This window comes from Pagrus pagrus (assembly GCF_965226575.1).
Source record: "Pagrus pagrus genome assembly, chromosome: 20".
In the NCBI taxonomy this organism is placed as follows: domain Eukaryota; kingdom Metazoa; phylum Chordata; class Actinopteri; order Spariformes; family Sparidae; genus Pagrus; species Pagrus pagrus.
The window spans coordinates 28046585-28065846 of NC_140207.1; the positions used below are offsets into that span (position 1 = coordinate 28046585).

Consider the following 19262-nt stretch of genomic DNA (forward strand, 5'->3'; position numbering starts at 1 on the left):
GAGGGTCCACAGATGCTGTGTGCAAAGTTTTGTGCAAATTGGTGAAATTGCCTGGGAGGAGTTCGAAAAAGTAGGTTTGCGACGTTTTGCGAGCTAGCGAAAAAAAACGGTAGGCGGATATGGGCGTGGCCTATACCCAGAGATTCAGGAGGATTCACTGAACGCATGGATATAAGGTTTTTGAATGTGCGACAAAGTATGTGGGAGTTATTAGGCAAAACGCACTTTCCTTGATAATAGCGCCACCTAGTGTTGAAAATTCACAGTGACAACAGATTATAAAATTTTTCGCCAGGCCTAATGTATTTACCAAATAAAATCGCGTTTTCATCCATGTTCAGGCAGTGAAAAATGCGATCATTTGGGAAAAAGAAAAATAATAATAATAATCATTACAAAAACAATAGGGACCTCGCAGGTTTCCTGCTCGGGCCCTAATAATAAACACTACAATTACAATAGGGTCCTCGCAGGTTCCCTGCTCGGGCCCTAATAATAATAATCACTACAAAAACAATAGGGTCCTTGCAGGTTCCCTGCTCGGGCCCTAATAATAATAATTCGAGCGAATCCAATAGGTCCTCGCACGAGATTCGTGCTCGGGCCCTAATAATAATTAAAGCTGCAAGCAGCGATGAACGGGCCCTCGCAGTCCAGGCGCGTCGGGGCATGCTGCTGTCGCGACACAATGCTGTAGAGGCATGCTGCTGTCGAGGCATGCTGCTGTCGGGGCATGCTGCTGTTGGGCCATGCTGCTGTTGGGGCTTGTTCATGCAACAACTTCCGTTGAGGAATCAAAACTGAAGGCAGTCAAGCTGTTCTTTCATCATTTAGAAATAAAAGCGCCCCCTATTGGCCAATTTGCACCAAATTTTTCACAAACCGTCATGGGGCCATGGAACACAATAAAAAAAACTTTAGAGTGAATGGGACTGTATTTCATGAAGTAATGGAAGATTGTCTGTGTAACCACAATGTGCAGGAAGTTGTTGTTTCATATTTTGGGCGTTATTTGGACCATCATAAATCTTTTAATAACTTTTTGTCAGAAGGGTCCACAGATGCTGTGTGCAAAGTTTGGTGCAAATTGGAGAAATTGCCTGGGAGGAGTTCGAAAAAGTAGGTTTGTGACATTCTGGAATGTGCAAATGGAAATGTACCTCGAAAGTGGGCGTGGCCTACATCACACAATTCAGGTGAATGCAGGTAACACGTATATATAAGGTTTAACAATGTGCGCCATGTTATGTTGGAGTTATTAGGCAAAAACGTTTTTTTGTTGATAATAGCGTCACCTGCTGGTCATTTTTGGTGTGTGAGTTACAGGGGCCAGGCTATACCACCCCACTCAGTTTCATATCCATAAGTGTTATGGTGTGGGCACAGTGCCAAATATAAAATTAAACTGCCACCAGAGCGCCACCTAGTGGCAGATCTGTAACCCCTTTTTCAGCTATCCTCAGGAGGGCATTGGCAATGAGTGTAGCAAGTTTCATGTTAATCCGACAAACGGGTGTGGAGATATAAATTACTCCAATTTAAAGAGCGCCACCTAGTGGTCATTGGCCAAGTCTTTGCACAGAGCCTTAGGGGCTCATGTCGAAGTGGGATCCTGAGTTTGAAGTCATTCGGACACACTAATGTGGAGATATGCAACACTTCCTGTTTTGAGGTAAATCTGCAGGAAGTTGTCATTTAATAACTTGGTTATTGTTTGGAGTATCAAAATTCTTTTAATAACTTTTTGTCAGAAGGGTCCACAGATGCTGTGTGCAAAGTTTGGTGCAAATCGGTCAAACTGCCTGGGAGGAGTTCGAAAAAGTAGGTTTGCGACATTTTGTGAGCTAGCGAAAAAAAACGGTAGGCGGATATGGGCGTGGCCTATACCCAGAGATTCAGGAGGATTCACTGAACGCGTGGATATAAGGTTTTTGAATGTGCGACAAAGTATGTGGGAGTTATTAGGCAAAACGCACTTTCCTTGATAATAGCGCCACCTAGTGGCGAAAATTCACAATGACAACAGATTATAAAATTTTTCGCCAGGTGTGACGTATATTCCAAGTTTGGCGAGTTTTGGGGTATGTTCAGGCAGTGAAAAATGCGATCATTTGCGACAAAGAAAAAAAAAAAAATAATAATAATAATTAAAACTGCGAGCAGTGATGTACGGGCCCTCGCAGTCCACGTGCGTTGGGGCGCGCTGCAGTCAGGGCATGCTGCTGTCAGGGCATGCTGCTGTCAGGACATGCTGGTGTTGCAGCATGCTGCTCTCGGGCACGCACATCCTTCCTTTAGAAAATTTAAGACAAATATCATTTGAGCTGTGAATAGATGTTTGGCAAAATGTTTGAACAAAGCTTAAAGAGTCTTAAAAGTAGTATTGTCAGAATCCTCTAATCCACAACAACTTGTCTAATTTCCAACAGTCTGTCATCCAACAGAAAAGACAGCCATCGGATACACTTCAAGCTTTTATTAATGTACCACAAATACATCCAATAACTGTAGCCTACTGGCTGATTATGTTACTATACTGTAACTACTCTACAGCAATTTAATGTGATGTAATGCTGTTTTTTTACTTATGCATGTCAATAAAGGTGGAAAAGATTTAGCAGAGGAGAGCAGTTTGTATTGGAAACACTTCTGCCTCCTCTGCATTACTGTTGCATTTAAATCTCCTCTGAAAAGGCTTTGACATTTGTCTCTCCGCTTGAAACGGGATATAATGGGTTTGGATTTAAAACTGGGAGGAATCCATTTTAGTCAGTGTTAATCTTGGCTGGGATTGTCTTTAGTTTTTTAATGATTGTGATTGTAAAATGTATCAGTTATAAGAGAATACATTTATTGTGTCATCATAGAAATGTAAATATTTTCAGTGTTTTCTGTTGTATATAATGGCAGATTAAAGAATACACATAATTTAAAAAAATTCCAAACGATTATTTTTGTTATCACAAAAACCTGTAAATAAGTTTTAGCCATGTTTAATATGGTTGTCAATTGTGTTGCCTCCTCATTAACGGTGATGTTTCTGCTTGAATGTGAACATAATAGTTTTTCAGCTATATGTTATTTGTATAAAATGTGCTATATCAATAAAGTCTGATTGATGGATATGAGGCTAACTTCCTATTTTTAGTTGGTGGTGCCTTGGAAAGGTGCCTACCTAAATATGATACATGTTACCCCAAACACAATAGTGACAGTTTTCACCTGCAATCTGTAGGAGTTACTTAAATTTATACCTGTGTTATGTTTGAGAGAAAGTGTGTGTGACAAAAGAGGCGTGACGGTACACGTCATGATGATGACGTGTGTGTTTTTTTCAAGGTGTTTCCCCGGTGTCCTCCTGTTAATTTAAACAGGTACCGGTTGAGTGTTTGTCATGACATGGATGCTGTTATAATGTGGTGTGACTGATATCCTCACCCACCATGCCTACTGGAAAGTGACAAATGTTTTTATAATTCAGACTGAGAATTAGGTGGCATTTATGGTCATCTGTGTCTTTCTCGCACTAATATGCCCACCTGGCAGCCAACAATATATTATATCTGTTGATTATGGAAAACGCTGCGAAAAAGCAGCGGAGGTTGATTTTACTTAGCTTTTGTCATGGATTTGAACGCATCAACCAATCACGTCGTGAGAAAGAACTTGACGTCAGCGCTGCAACGTTTGAACGGTTGTCTGTTACCTGACTCTCGTCCTGTGCAGACTGCTTCACCTTGGCTCTACGGATTTTTCTACAAATACACACAAATATCTACAGATACTCGCAAACATTTCCACCACTTTCGGATTAAGACAGCAGCATTCTTTTCAAGGACCTTCAGCTTGCTCAACACGGTGAGTTAATTTCGATTAAATCCGCTGTTTCCCATCGCGGCACAGAGAAGGCTGCTCAGCCAGTGCAGCGGACAACGAGCTAACATCCATGCTAGCTGCATCATCGAACCGTAATTGTGAATGTATTCTGATTTCATGTAAAATACTGCTAACTTCAGCAAGGTACATTGCGTGTGTATGGTTTGTAAATGAGTATTATCAATGCTGTTATTAACACTGTTGGCTACTCTGCTGTCACGAGACAGCTAGTTAGCAAGCATTATTAGCATCGCTCGGCAGCAGAAACCTTTGGGTGTTTTTTTCTAAACGAGCTAAAAGTTACCGAGTCTTCTCCTGCAGTAGCTACTGTAACTAGCTTCCCTGTAGTCATAGGAGAGGTGGTTGGCTGTTAGCACAGGTTATAACCACATGTTTGGTAGCATATGAGTGGCCTTGGTGTGTTTGCTGAAGCAGCTACAAGCTACTAGCAATGCCAGACTTTAGACAATATTCATTTAATTTAATATCAAGTCATTTCATCTGTCACATCGGCTCACTGGTAAACGACTCCGTTATTACGCTGCGATTGGCGCGAGTATATTTGAAATGTCGCTGGGGTTGTCGCGCGGTGGTTGTCGGGAGTACAATTTCAACTTGGAGGCGTTTTGCGCCATGATTGGCTGGAGTACATTTTTGAACTTCGCGGGCGTTGTAGCGCTTCACTGCAGACAGACAGAGTAAAAGAGAAATGTATAGAGAAAAAGAAACACGCAACTTACTGATTGTACCCTCTACTATACTCCTAATTTAGCAATATCATCAAACTGTAAAACGGCAATCCACTAGCTGTACAGAGCTTTTCAGTAATTATTGTTTTCATTAATATAGCTATGTATTGGGGAGAAGGTCATTGTAACATGGCTACATGGAAATGAAATGTGTTTTCAACCCTCCTGTGGTGTTCGCATAAAATCTGACTGGTTTATAACATCATAATATCATAAAAATGTGGTTGTTTTGATTATTCATGTTGATTTTCTGATGTTCTGTGAATTTGGTCTGTGTTGTGATCATTATTATTATAATTTTCAGTGTCTATTGTTTGCATATTCACTGCAGTTATTGATGTTCACTGGTACTTGGATACATTATGTACAGTATTAAAAGGTCTTAAATAGAACTTGGTGCCGATTATGTTTAAATGATGTTTTTTGTGTTAATGTAAGAGCAGTTAAACCAGACTGGTCAAATTTGACTGGGAACACCAAAGTAAAGGGGGACAAACAAACATAATACAAGGGTTAAAGTAAACTATCAGCATTTTAGTCTAGTATTTGTCAGTGTTGTATGAATACTTTGATTTAAGTAACAACTTTAATTCTTCTGCTTCCATCACTGGTTGCTTGTTAAACGTGTGTATAAGATGTATTTTTCCAATTATTGCAGGCTAAAGATGAGTTGTAATGTCAATATTAATCAATTGTCTACTTGTTATTAGATGCCACGGGGCAAGTCTTATCGTCGTTCGGAGGCAGCCAAACGGCGTATGGCAGAACGGCGAACGGTTGACGTGGAACCGCAGCGCCCCGCCAATGTCTCTGTCGCACGTATGTAAATCTTTTCCTTGTATGTGTATGTATATTTTGCTAGTGGCAAGGTGTGTTGCGTTTACATGATTTGTGATTTGTAATATTTTATGAACTGCGTGTATCTCGGTGTTTTTTTCTTCTGCGTATTAGTTGGCACCGGCTGGCGCCACGCTGTGCAACAATGGCCAATCTCGTCTCTGACGGGAAAACAGCACAAATTGGTCATTCCGCCGGAAGTCCCTGACGAGAAGGTAAAATAATAACAATAATGATAATATTAATAACAAGACTTATAATAATTAGCGATTGTCATTCTCTAACAATGTAATCTTTTTTTCCAGTTTGTTCTTCTCATAGGCGCTTCCCATCTGCGCGCTTTCGCAGATGGCATTGTTGCGATGCCAGAGGGCTCACTCTCCTTTGGCATCATGTCCACGCCCGGGGCCTGCGCGAGGGAGCTGAGGACCGAGTTGCTGCACGCTGCTGTTCCTCGGACTCCTGACGCAGTCCTGGTCATGGCGCCTAGCAACAACCTGACAGCCAGCAAGACCATCGACGAGGCAGGGGCAGACTTCGCTAAGTTCCTGCAGGCTGCTTGCAGTCGATGGTCTAACGTAGGTTTATTTTCTATTGTATTCATTGATATATTACCACAGTTAATGTACTTGTATGAACTGTTGCAAAATAATGTATATTTATATGACATTAGTTATTGTATTTTCAGAAAGAAATTACTTTGTCGTTAACAACCACTTTACTCTCCAGGTGTGTGTCGCAGACTTCGTGCCTCGTTTGACCGTTGAAGTCCTTCAGCAAGACTTCATGCGTCAAGAGTTCCGCCGCGTGGCAGCACGTATGGGTAAGCTTTAAAAAGACTATAGTTTAAGTACATTTCCACGCATAATGCATCATATGTTGTTTGGCAGACCGTTTAAACGAATATTACAATTTCCATAATCTTTCCGGTAAAACTTAAAGTATAATCCATAGATGTGTTAAAATAATGTATGTTATTTTTCTTTTTTAGGTGTCAGGTACTTCTCTACAGCTGATCATTTCCCTATGAACCGCCGTGAGCTGTGGTGCAGAGATGGTGTAAGTAGAATACATAGCGTCATCTACAACTTGTCTGTAGTCGAATGACAAGTTTATTGCACCGCGTAATCTGTTTCATTTTCGTTATTTTCGCAGGTTCACCTCAGCGATAGTGACGGCATGCCCGTTCTAGCCGGGCTGCTGTGGAACGCTGCATTTGAACAACTGCAGCCTCCGACACCAAAGCTACAGCCTGCTCCCAGAGCGTCGCCGCCTCGTAGGCACGTCGTCCCAAAGGTGGTTGTCAGGGGACAGGTCGCCGTACCTCGTCCCTCAAACCCCTTTGAGTGGACAGTCGTCGGCAAGGGCGGGAAGGTAATTGTTTACGCGTTGTAATGGTGCGGTTGATGTATTTTTGATCAGCTGACCTCTGCAATGTTCGACTGGTGGTTTAATACAAAGTATCTTATTTTGTCATTACAGAGGAGAGCACCTGAGGAACGTGAGCAGTCCTCTGGTGCAGAGAGGGTGGTTCAGCAGCAGGTATGTTACGCTTGATTTAACCTAGCCTGTTTTGGATACGATTGTTGATTTGATGATGGCATTTTGACAGAGGAGTCGTTCTCTCTATGCATTTCACAGGTTGACGCAAGCGCACTCCAACTCATCCAGCCAAACCCTGTTTGGTTCAGCAGTTCGGTGTTGGCTGCGATGGATGCTGCTGTGCCATCCCATCTTCCTACCCCTGATTCTGCCGCTGTTCCACGAAGCTCAAAGGTAAACTGCGTGCAAGTTGTATCTCTTGGTTTGTTGAAGGCTGTGTAGCATCTCCTTTTTCCTGATACACTCACAACAACATGCAAAACTGCACAATATTGTCCACAAGGGCATTTGCCCAAATATGGCTTCAGAAAGTGTTTTTTTTTTTTTCTTCCTTTAGCGTCCAAAAGTGGAACATCGTCGTCGGACTTCTGCAAGCCAGAAGGTTTGTCTCGATTTTATTCGATATTTGACTTATTGGGATTTTTTTTTTGTGCACGTCTGCAGTATTATGGCAATAATTGGATAATCATTGGAAAAAAATGTTCTCTAGGTCCCGGCGAGAGCTTTGCCCGTGGTGAAACCCGTGCCACCGCCTGCAACTGCTCATCTGAAAGCGGACGCCAGGAGGGAGGTTAGTACAGTTTGTGCGTCTAGTACCTTTTTATAAAAATAGTAGTATAGTTTATTTATAAATCATTTAATGATTTTCTTGTCTTCTAGGTCGCCGTCGCCGCCTCTGCCGCCGACACCCCTGTCGTCGCTGCGCCGGGCGGGGACCTTCAGCCTGTCGTCGATCTTGGTGTCTCGCCGGCACCGAGATCCAACAAAGGTAAGTGTGACGCTAACCCCGTTCCTTGCAGGTGTGAAGAGGTCCTGCAGTCTGTTGTTCCTGGTATTCGTGTCAAAACTGCACCAGTCAGTTACGACATAAATACACCCATGGCATGTGGCGTTGCAGCAGTCATGAAACATGTCATGTCTCCAGTGTGTACGTGGAAAGGGACAGATGTTGATAGCATAGGCGTAGAAGGTGGCAAACTGGCCAGTTACATTGAAGCTAGGCAGAAGAGCGAGGATAAACAGGACTTGTGCAAGTTGATTGAACAGCACAATGTGTTTGGCAGGCAGTGGCAGGTAGCTATTCCTCCTCCAGCACGTAGCGATTTTAATTGGCTGGATGGGGACACCGTGATGTACGAGAAGCTGCAAGAGCATTTGTTTGTCCACGGCGCGTGTCTGTTGAACCTCGGGGGTGCGGTCAGTGCCGTTATTCTCCATAACGGGTATTTTGTGGTTGTTGATTGTGGCACGCGTGATGCATCTGGGATGGCATCTGGTATTGGCACATCTGTGGCTGTGTTCAACACATGCCTTAATGACTTGATGCTTCACATTGGTCATTTGCAGGAGTCTTTAGGCGCGAAGTGGTATGCCGTGCATGGCATTTCTGTCATTGAGTGTTCAGTAGATAACGACGGGGAGAGCGCTACATTGTTTGCAGGCGAGACGGTTGACGTCGGCGTTGCAGCAAAGCTGGAGGATAGCATTTCAGTCAGGCCAGAGACCGACCTAAGTTCCATCAGGGGAACTTTTCACCAAGGGGACGCTCGGTTCCAACACGGAGGGCTTCAGTGTATGGCTGTAAGTTTGGTAGCTATAGCCAAACACAGCATTGATACTGTGTTTTCGTGGCAGTCTGGCGATCTGGATAAGGTTGTAGAGTTAGGGGATGAGCTCTACACGTCGTTGCGGGAAAGTAAGTCCATCAGTGGGAGGTCTGAACTGCTGTGCGTTCCAGATTTGCCTAAAGAGTCCATTATTGATGGAGAGAAATTTCAGTTTGAGTACGGTGACTATGTTTCTGGTGACATTGATGTGGTTGAGGGACAGCTTGTTGATGCAGGTGTGTACACCACTCTCAGGAATGGTTTGGGAAAGATGTGTTGCAAATATGACACATGCTTTCTGACTGTGAGTGGCAGCACGTGTGCTATCATTGGTCGAGATGGGCAGTATGCAGTTGTTGACTCCCACGCACGCGGTGCAGATGGCATGGTAGATGTGAATGGGTTTAGCGTGGTTGTGTATTTTAGTTGCCTTGACCGTGTGTTTGATCACATATGCAAATTTGCCACCGCAATGAACACTCCAAAGCTGTTTGAGATTGCAGGTGTTTGTGTCACTCACAAAAGTCAAAGTGCAACTGTGGAAAGCAGAGAGGTTGACTTTGGTTGTAGCTTACCTCTTCAGCCACCACTTAAAGTGTCGGCTGAACAGGTAAGCCTTGGCAGTAGCAGCAGTCAGACAGGTGTGAAACGAAAGATTTCAGTGGGTAGTCGTGGATCCAAAAAGTTGAAAAGCAGGGATGTTAATGTGGTTAATTCAGATGTTGTATTTGTCAGCGATGTGACAAGTAAAAGATTTGAGTTTAATCCGCTGCGTAGTGACGTTGCACAAGCTTTGTGCAAACAGTTGAACGTAGAGTCGGAGAAATTGGATCTAGTATCGACAGAGGTCGGTGCATTAGGTGCTCCTTGTAAGAACGAGCAAATAGTTGGTGATGGTAATTGTTTCTTTAGAGCAGTTAGTCAAGCTGTGTGTGGCACACAGAAGAATCATAGAAAAATTAGATTAGCAGTGTTTAAGCAATTACAGGCCAATCCTCTAGCATATATGTTGCGTCCCGAGTATTCCTCAATGGCAGATTATCTGAGTAGATCGAGAATGCGCTATGTTGGTAGTTGGGCCACTGAAGTAGAGATTCAAGCAGCAGTAGATTGTTTAGGAGTGAATATTTTCACGTATTGTGGTGATCGCTGGCTTGAATACAGTTGCAAGAATAGGCAGTTGTCCAATCAGGCAGTGTATTTAGAGAATTGTAATGGTAACCATTATGAGACTGTTGTTTGTGTAAAGCAGCCTCAGAGGCAGAGTTGTTATGGGTACTGCAAAGTGAGCGCGTCTTGTTCTGGAGTATACAATTTGAGATGGCAAAGTAAAGACAGTAGCGTTTGTGCTGACATTTCAAGTCCAGTTGTTGCTTCAGGTTGTGTGGCTGAAGAAGTTATTGATGTTGAAGATAATGTTATAGGACAGCAGGATAGTACTGTGTCTATGCAAGAGCAGACTTCATTTACATTCAAGCCAAGTAATGTTAATTCTTCTAAGTTTTTGAAAAGTAAAAAGAACTTAAAAAAAAAAAAAAAATACCAGGTGAATGATTTGCATAGGAAGAAAGTCATTGAAATCAATAAAAAGAAATATAGGGAAAATGTAGTGTATAGGCATAAACTTATTGAAACCAATAAAAAGAAATATAGGGAAAATGTAGTGTATAAGCATAAACTTATTGAAACCAATAAAAAGAAATATAGGGAAAATGTAGTGTATAAGCATAAAGTTAAGGAGATGAGTCTAAGAAAATATAGGGAAAATATAATACATAAGCATAAAGTTAAGGAGATGAGTCAGAGGAAATATAGGGAAAATTTAGTATATAAGCATAAACTCAAGGAGATGAGTCAGAGGAAATACAGAGAAAGTGAAGTGCACAGGCAGCATGTAAAAGCTATGAGTACAGGTAAATATCATGAAAGTCTTGAGCATAAGAAGCGGGTTATAGCTGGAAACAAATTGAAGAGGGAACAAAATAAAGAAAAGGCAGAGCAGTTTGATTATGTTAGAGAACAGTTTTGGGATAAAGTTAGAGATGGGCCAGATTTTGTGTGCTGTGTATGCCACAGAGGGTTGTTCAAGAATCAGGTTGTAAAGTGTAAAAGAGATGATTATACTAAAAGGAAAGAAATAAGTTTAATTGCAGATAAATGTATTAGTGAAGAGTATTTGCATAAATGTAATGAAGACTGTGTATTGCTGTGTAAATGGTTGGATACAGCTAGAGGAGAGCTTTGGATTTGTAGCACGTGTCATTCTAAGATTAGTAAAGGTGTGGTGCCACCTGAATGTGCATTAAACAATTTGGCCGTTTGTCCCATTCCACCAGAATTGGCATGTTTGAATAGTTTAGAGGGACATTTGATAGCGATGCATATTCCATTTATGAAGATGTTGGCGTTGCCTAAAGGTGGGCAAAATGGAGTACATGGACCTGTAACGTGTGTTCCTGCAAATATTGTGCAGACGAGCAATTTGCTGCCACGTACAGACATGGAAGGATCTCTGTTGCCGGTAAAGTTGAAGCGGAAGCTTACTTATAAAGGACATTATGAGTATCAGTTTGTTGATAGTACGCGTGTAAGGCAGGCTTTGCAATATTTAAAAGGGACAAATGTCCATTATAAAGATGTAGAGTTTAATGAAGCGTGGATAAACCAGTTTTGTAGGGAACCGGATACTGATTGTAATGGTGGTGGTGAAGCATCTGCAGATGTTGGGGAAGATGAGCTTCTGCATGATAGACAACAACATTGCATGTTCCAGGACACTTGTCTTATGCCTGTAGATATTGGTCAGGAAACACTGGATCAATCTTTTGATGATATATTGAATTTGGCTCCAGCAGAAGGCAACTCTCCTGTCAGGTTGTTGTCTGATCATACAAATGAAGCAAAATGCTTCCCGGTGTTGTTTCCTACTGGACTCGGTACATATCGTGATAATAGACAGCATCGTTTGACTTTGTCGCGTTATTTTAATAACAGGATTTTACATGCTGATGGTAGATTTGCACAAAATGTTGAATACATCTTTTATGCTCAGTACTTATCTGAGGTAGAACAGGTTGTGTCAAATGTATCAATAGCATTGCGGAAGGGTAAAGGAGGTGCTAGATCTGAAAAAATTACCAAACATTTATTGAATGATGAAGAATCCTTGAAAAAGTTGTTGCATGTTGATGATGGGTTTCGTTTTCTTAAACCTATTAGAGGTACCCCATCTTTTTGGCAGGGAGCCCAGCGTGATTTGTTGGCTTGTGTTCGTCAGCTGGGTGTCCCGACGTGGTTTTGTTCATTTTCTTCAGCTGATATGCGGTGGAAAAATCTGCTCAATAGCATATTGAAGCAGGCGGGCAGAACAGAGACAGTCGAACAGTTAGAATGGGCAGATAGGTGTGAACTTTTGCGTGGCAATCCGGTCACCGCGGCCAGAATGTTTGATTTTCGCTGGCATTGTTTTTTGAGAGAGGTGTTGATGTCTCCATCTAATCCTATTGGCAAAATAAAGGATTATTTTTATAGGGTGGAATTCCAGCAGCGTGGATCACCACATGTTCACTGCCTCTTTTGGATAGAGAATGCCCCAATAATTGATAAAAACACAGATGAAGAGGTGGTTCAATTTATTGATCAGTATGTCACATGTGAATTACCAGCACAGGATGAAGCATTATTGGACATTGTAACATCTGTGCAACAACATTCAAAACGACATTCAAAATCTTGTAAAAAGAATAAAACTGTTTGTCGTTTCAATTTTCCTAAGCCGCCATCTGCAAAAACTTTTATTTCACGTAAAGTCAGCGAAGAGGATGGCAAAGAATCTTGTAAATGTAAGGTAGATGAGGCACATAAATTGGACAGTTGTGCATGCAAAAATCAGGGGCAGAAAGAACCAGAGATAATGGAAAAAGAGATTGCAGTGAACATTATGACAAAAATAAAAATGGCTCTTTCAGAAGACAATGCCAGTTTTGATAGTGTGGAACAGTTGTTTAGACATTTAGGCTTAAATCAAACCGTTTTCGAGGCTGCGTATAATCGTGTAGCAAGGAACACGCATGTTGTTTTGAAGAGGCAGGCGAATGAGGTTTGGATCAATCAGTATAGCAAACCACTGTTAAAATGTTGGAATGCTAATATTGACATCCAATATGTCGTTGATGCCTATGCTTGTGTAGTTTACATTATTTCTTACATCTCCAAGGCAGAAAAGGAGATGGGGTTGTTGTTAGGAAATGCTCAGAGAGAAGCAGCTAAAGAGGGTAACAGTAGTGCTAAAGATGCATTGAAAAATTTAGGAAGTGTGTATTTACACAATAGGGATGTTTGTGCTCAGGAGGCTGTGTATAGGTTGACAAACATGCATCTAAAGGAGTGCTCTAGAAAAGTTGTGTTTGTGCCGGTAGGGGAGAATACAGTTAGAATGAGTTTGCCTTTAAGTGTGTTAAAACAAAAGGCATCATCACATGATCTTACCAATGAAGATATGTGGATGAAGAATATTGTTGACAGGTACAAGAATAGGCCGAAAGATGATACATTTAATGACATGTGTTTGGCAACGTTTGCGTCAGAGTATCGTGTGTTGAGTAAAAACGAAATGTGTGTCAATAGGGTTAAATTAAGCAACGATTGTGGTTTCATTGTGAAAAGAACACGTACGCAACCTGCCGTTGTTCGTTACGTGCGTTTTTCGGAGAATAAGAATCCAGAGTTGTTCCATCAGAGCATTTTGCAGTTGTTCCTTCCGTATCGTGAAAATGGGCAGCTCAAACCGGCAGGGTTTGAGACATTTGAGCAGTTTTATAGGCACGGTCATATCAGATTAGGTGATAAATTGCTATATTCGGTCAAAGCGGTTGTTGATCTGAACAGGTGCAAATTTGAAAGAGATGCTGACGAGTTGGATGATATCCAAAATTCAATTGATAGTGAAGGTGTTGTAGAAGATGCCTGGTGCGAGCTGTGCCCAGAGCAGGAGTTGGAGCGTTTAGAGTGCATACAGGAACGTAGAGAGACAGAGCAGATAGTGGATGAACCTGTTGATAGTATTCCAGATTTAGCGGTAAACAGCAAAGATGTTGCACATTTAGAAAAGAGGAACAATGTCCTCTGCAGACGTGACGGTTTGGCTTTAGTTAGGTCTCTGAATGAGACACAGATGTGTATTTTTTATCAGATTAGGCAGTGGTGCTTAGATAGGGTAAATGGAGCAAAGCCACAACCATTACATGTATTTATTACAGGCGGTGCGGGGACAGGTAAGAGCCATTTAATCAAGGCTATACAGTACGAGGCAATGAGGTTGTTGTCGAAAGTGTGTCGCGATCCAGACGACATTTGCGTTGTACTAGCAGCTCCTACGGGGATAGCTGCACACAATTTACGTGCTCCTACTATTCACAGTGCATTTAGTATTGGCAAAGATGTAAGCTTACCTTACACTCCATTGGGTGAGGAGAAGCTGAATTCTTTACGTGCTAAATATAGTAGCTTGCAACTTTTGATAATAGATGAAATCTCCATGGTTGATCATAAACTATTGGCTTATATCCATGGGAGATTAAGACAAATTAAGCAATCTGGTGACTATTCCCCGTTTGGAAATGTTAGTGTAATTGCAGTTGGAGATTTTTATCAGTTGCCTCCAGTGAAAGGGAAAGCTCTGTATTTAGACGACGAAGGTGTTAATTTGTGGTCTCGGTTGTTTAAGGTCGTGGAATTGAAAACCGTTGTTCGTCAAAAAGATCAGGTATTTGCAGACTTGTTGAACAGAGTTAGAATTCGTTCAAAAGGTACCCCGATGTTGGAGAGTGACATTGAAATGTTAAAACGTTGTGAAACCGGCGAAGTCAGCTCGGCTTTGCACATATTTCCGACAAATCGTCAAGTAAATGAGCATAATGTAAAGCAGTTGTTTGAAAGTTGTCCGGATTATGTTAGGATAGAGGCTCTGGATTATGTGAATAGTAAGAAAACAGGCAAGCTGGAGTTGATAAGCGGACATCATTCCAGAGCATACGACACATGTCTGGATGAGACGCTGCTTTTAGGGAAAGATGCCCGTGTAATGCTGTTTAAAAACTTGGATGTAGCGGACGGTCTAGTTAATGGGGTATGTGGCACTGTGACGCACATAGTTTATCCACAGAATGATGAAAGGCGTTTTCCTCAGACGGTGTATGTTAAATTTGATGACGATAGGGTAGGCATACAGAAGAGGAAACGCTGTGCATTTGCCTCTGCGGTAGAAATGGGTTCCACGGGCATTGAACCTGAAGAGGATAGAGTAACTAAGAAGGGTGGAATGCGTAGGCAATTTCCACTGAAGCTTGCCTGGGCTTGTACTGTACATAAAGTACAAGGTCTTACAGTAGATCAAGCGGTAGTGTCACTTGAAAAGATTTTTGCAGCTGGACAGGCGTATGTAGCTTTAAGTCGGGTTAGAAATTTGTCAGGGTTGGTGATCAGGGATTTTAAGGAGAAAGCCATCTATTGTAAGGATACCATTAAAGATGCAATTGAAAACATGGCTCCCTTTATGGTCGACAACATTAGAAGGCACACATTCAATACGCAGACCTTTACTGTGTTTTTGATGAATGTGCAGAATTTGACCCTACATGTATCCGATTTGGCATTGTGTACACAGCATTTGCAGCTTAACTGCATTGCTGTTACAGAAACATGGCTGCCTGCAGTTTCCTCATTTGAAACTGTAAAGATGGACGGTTATGTATTTCATAATCAGCCAAGGAATTTATCCTACAGTAGCAGCGACCCAATATTGACAGAAATTCAAGGTCAACGACATGGTGGAGTCGGCCTTTATAGTGCAGACAATTTGGCATGTAATGTTCTCCAGGTACCAAATGTAAATTTAGAATGTTTGGTTTACCACTGCACTACATACAGCATATTGATAGCAGTAATTTACAGACCACCATCTTATCCCATGACTTTGTTTAAACAAAATTTAAGCAAATTACTTGATTGGCTGAATCCACAAAGCGACACAGTTGCCGTCATGGGAGACTTCAATGACGACATTTTGAAAACATCGTCAATCGCCAAATTCATGACAAACAAAGGGTTTGTTCAATTTGTGAAACAACCAACAACAGAAAACGGCACACTAATTGATCATGTGTATGTGAAAACAACACATTATATTGTTGAATCCTTAGTGGTGCCAACTTATTACAGTGACCATGAGGGGATCATGTGTTCTTTTACATCTAGGACCTAGAAGAGTAGGGACAAGAGCAGAAATAATTGCCTCGTACTGTATATATAGATAGATGGATAGATATATGACCAAAAAATAATTGTTGATTGTTGTCGTTTATATCATAGTTCTTTATATATGGATGTTTCCTTTTAGGAGTTTTGTGTGCTATGTTGTGTGTTTTAATATATAAAAAGACAAAAAAAACTTTTTCATAACATTCATCATGTTTCCTTAGGAGGTTTGTGTTATTCTATATTGTGTGTTCAATATATATAAAAAAAAAAAAAAAACTTTAGATATAAAAAGGGTTTCGTTTCCTGCATTACAACAGCATTTTAAACTACAACATGTTATGACAAATAGTAATAATAATTCTAATCACTAATGTCAATGATACATATTTGGAGTTTTATAAGTCAAGCATTTTATTTAAAACGTTTAAGCTCATATATAGAACTTACTATACTGCAGTAATCACATAATATCAATTGCTGCCTGCCAGTCATATGCTGTTGCTAATGCAGGTTTTGCTTTACCTTTCATGTAGCCTCAAAAAGCAAAAGGCACTGGTAATGGTACTCCTGGTTTACTGGGATGGGGTTCGATTCCCTGCAGTGTCCTGCTGATTGTTTTGGCATTTACATGAAAGGCCATTTTGTTTTGAATGAATTGTCTTCAACAACCGTCAGTAAGTTCCATAACAATAAAACAATGTTTCAGTCCATACATTAAAACTAACAACTGTCAGTGACTTTAGTAACAGTGGTTTCTTTTCCTGCATTACAACAGTATTCACGATCTATGGCTGCAGTGTCTCTGTTGTTTTTTGTGCTTGTGTGTTGTGTTTGCTTGCAGAGGTGCACTGGAAGGCTGGGCGGAGTTGGCTGTCTCGGGAGGGATCACACGCACCTGCAGCAGGTTGACAATCAGCGGCCGCTTAAAAGCCCTGATCCTCACTGTAGCTGCTGCCAGATGATTTTGTGAACAACACGCGGTATAGGGCTCCATCAATAGTGTTTTCTATGCTTACTGTAGTGCACCTGTGTTTTCCAGTACAACGACTAACTTCACCTTGCTTTGTCTACATTGTCCATCTGAGCGCTGACCAATGTGTGACTCTGCTCCTGCGTACCGATTCCTCAGCACCTCTGCAGCACTCAACCTGTCCTGCGCTCCTCCGAGCGGCCAAACACAGTGCATCTCCTCAGCAAGGCTGCATCACTACATCTCCGCTACACTCCTTTCTAGCAGCTACACACCACACCACACAACTCTTAAACCCCACTGCAACACACCACCTGATCTGCACTCCTATGAGCGGCTACCCACTACGTGGCACCTCAACTCCTGTTGAGATACAATAGTTTTTTTTGTGCACCAGTCATATGCTACTCCACATGTTCATTTAATGATGTCCCTATATATATATATATATATATATATATATATATATATAGCTGTACTTATCCTGTTGATTGATGACATTGATACAAGCATTGACACCATGTTATGAAAGGTTAAGACATTGGAGAAACAAGCCAGGATAAGAGAGAGAGAGAACACAGCTGCCTTTGTCTCCGTAACAATGTTGCCTGCACATGATGAGCTTAAGGTGAACGGTATCTGTCTGTGAAATGATAGCAAAGTGTGTCTTAGATGAACTCAAAGTAGTGCAGACCAGTGCAGGATGAGACAGGAAGCGAATAGGAAGAGGGAGGGTCTTTCCACAGAGCGATGTCTTCACGGATTGGAGGAATCGTGTTGCCAAGAGGCTGGGACCAGCCTGTGCGCCAACGACAGAAGAAAGCCAAGTCTAAACCACGGCCTCCTCACCTTTTTGACTAATGAGAAGTTAAAACACCTCAACAGCAAAAATGTATCTGTTATTGTAAAGTGAATATCTCCATGTTTTTCTGGGTAATGGGTTACAGAGTAACAGCAATCCACTGACTGTGATTTGTCTAACAGAGAAAGGTCCATGATCATGCTTGCTTGATACAATTGTAAATAAATAGTTAAATGGAACGTCGTTGTATGTCTTCGCTCAAACAAACACACCGACACTCTATATACCATGCAGCTCTCCAGCAGCATGAACCTCAAACCATCAGCAGCTGTGAATTCAGTTGTATTCAAATAAAAAACCTTTTCATCCTGCTCCAGACGTGTGTCTGTTTTTGGCTTCAACCAGATTCTACCACGTGTGCTCCATTCAGAATCAACAGAGCCATGTAGGCTTGGAGGTCTACCATGTCCAATGCTCCCCATGCTGGAGGTAAAATCAAAAGTGAAGAAAATGAAGTTGTTTGTATTTTGTCATAATATGCAAGACTGTCTGTATTGACGACAATGTTCAGGAAATAGTTTTATATTTAGGCTGATAGGGCTATGACAATTTTTTTTATAAGTTTTTGTCAAGAGGGTCCACAGATGCTTCATGCAAAGTTTGTTGCAAATGGGAGAAATTGCCTGGGAGGAGTTGGAAAAAGTAGGTTTGCGACATTTTGCGAATTTGCAAATGATAATGTTGCACGAAAGTGGGCGTGGCCTACATCACACAATTCAGCTGTATGCAGGGAACACGTAGATATAAGGTTTAACAACGTGATCTATTTTATGTGGGAGTTATAGGCCAAAAAGTGTTTTGTGTTGATAACAGCGCCGCCTGCTGGTCATTTTTGGTGTGTGAGTTACAGGGGCCAATCTATACCACCCCACTCAGTTTCATATCCGTAAGTGTTATGGTGTGGGCACAGTGGCAAAAATAAAATGAAACTGCCACCAGAGCGCCACCTAGTGTCGGATCGGTAAGACCTTAGTCAGCTGTCCTCAGGAGGGCATTGGCAATGAGTGTATCAAGTTTTATGTTAATCCGACAAACCGATGTGGAGATATAAATTACTCCAATTTAAAGAGCGCCATCTAGTGGTCATTGGCCAAAACCTTGCACAGAGCCTTAGGGGCTCATGTCGAAGTAGTATCCTGAGTTTCATGTCATTCGGACACACTAATGTGGAGATATGCAACACTTCCTGTTTTGAGGTAAATCTGCAGGAAGTTGTCATTTAATAACTTGGTTATTGTTTGGAGTATCAAAATTCTTTTAATAACTTTTTGTCAGGAGGGTCCACAGATGCTGTGTGCAAAGTTTGGTGCAAATCGGTCAAACTGCCTGGGAGGAGTTCGAAAAAGTAGGTTTGCGACGTTTTGCGAGCTAGCGAAAAAAAACGGTAGGCGGATATGGGCGTGGCCTATATCAGCAGATTCAGCACAATTCACTGAATGCATGGATATAAGGTTTTTGAATGTGCGACAAAGTATATGCGAGTTATTAGGCAAAACGCACTT

At 41.6% G+C, this 19262-nt stretch overlaps 1 protein-coding gene across 1 annotated transcript; it reads left to right on the forward strand.

Moving 5' to 3' along the window:
* Positions 1 to 3717: 3717 nt before the first annotated feature.
* LOC311249300 (uncharacterized protein) lies at positions 3718 to 17268 on the forward strand (the record flags this gene model as incomplete). The annotated part of the gene is made up of 13 exons (XM_084340225.1): positions 3718 to 3858; positions 5336 to 5444; positions 5577 to 5677; positions 5768 to 6040; positions 6192 to 6285; positions 6454 to 6521; positions 6618 to 6836; positions 6945 to 7004; positions 7104 to 7238; positions 7402 to 7446; positions 7555 to 7635; positions 7725 to 9016; positions 17058 to 17268. The coding sequence occupies exons 2-13, from the start codon at positions 5336 to 5338 to the stop codon at positions 17266 to 17268; spliced, it is 2688 nt and encodes an 895-aa protein (XP_084196351.1). The 5' UTR covers positions 3718 to 3858.
* Between the last annotated feature and the right edge of the window lie 1994 nt (positions 17269 to 19262).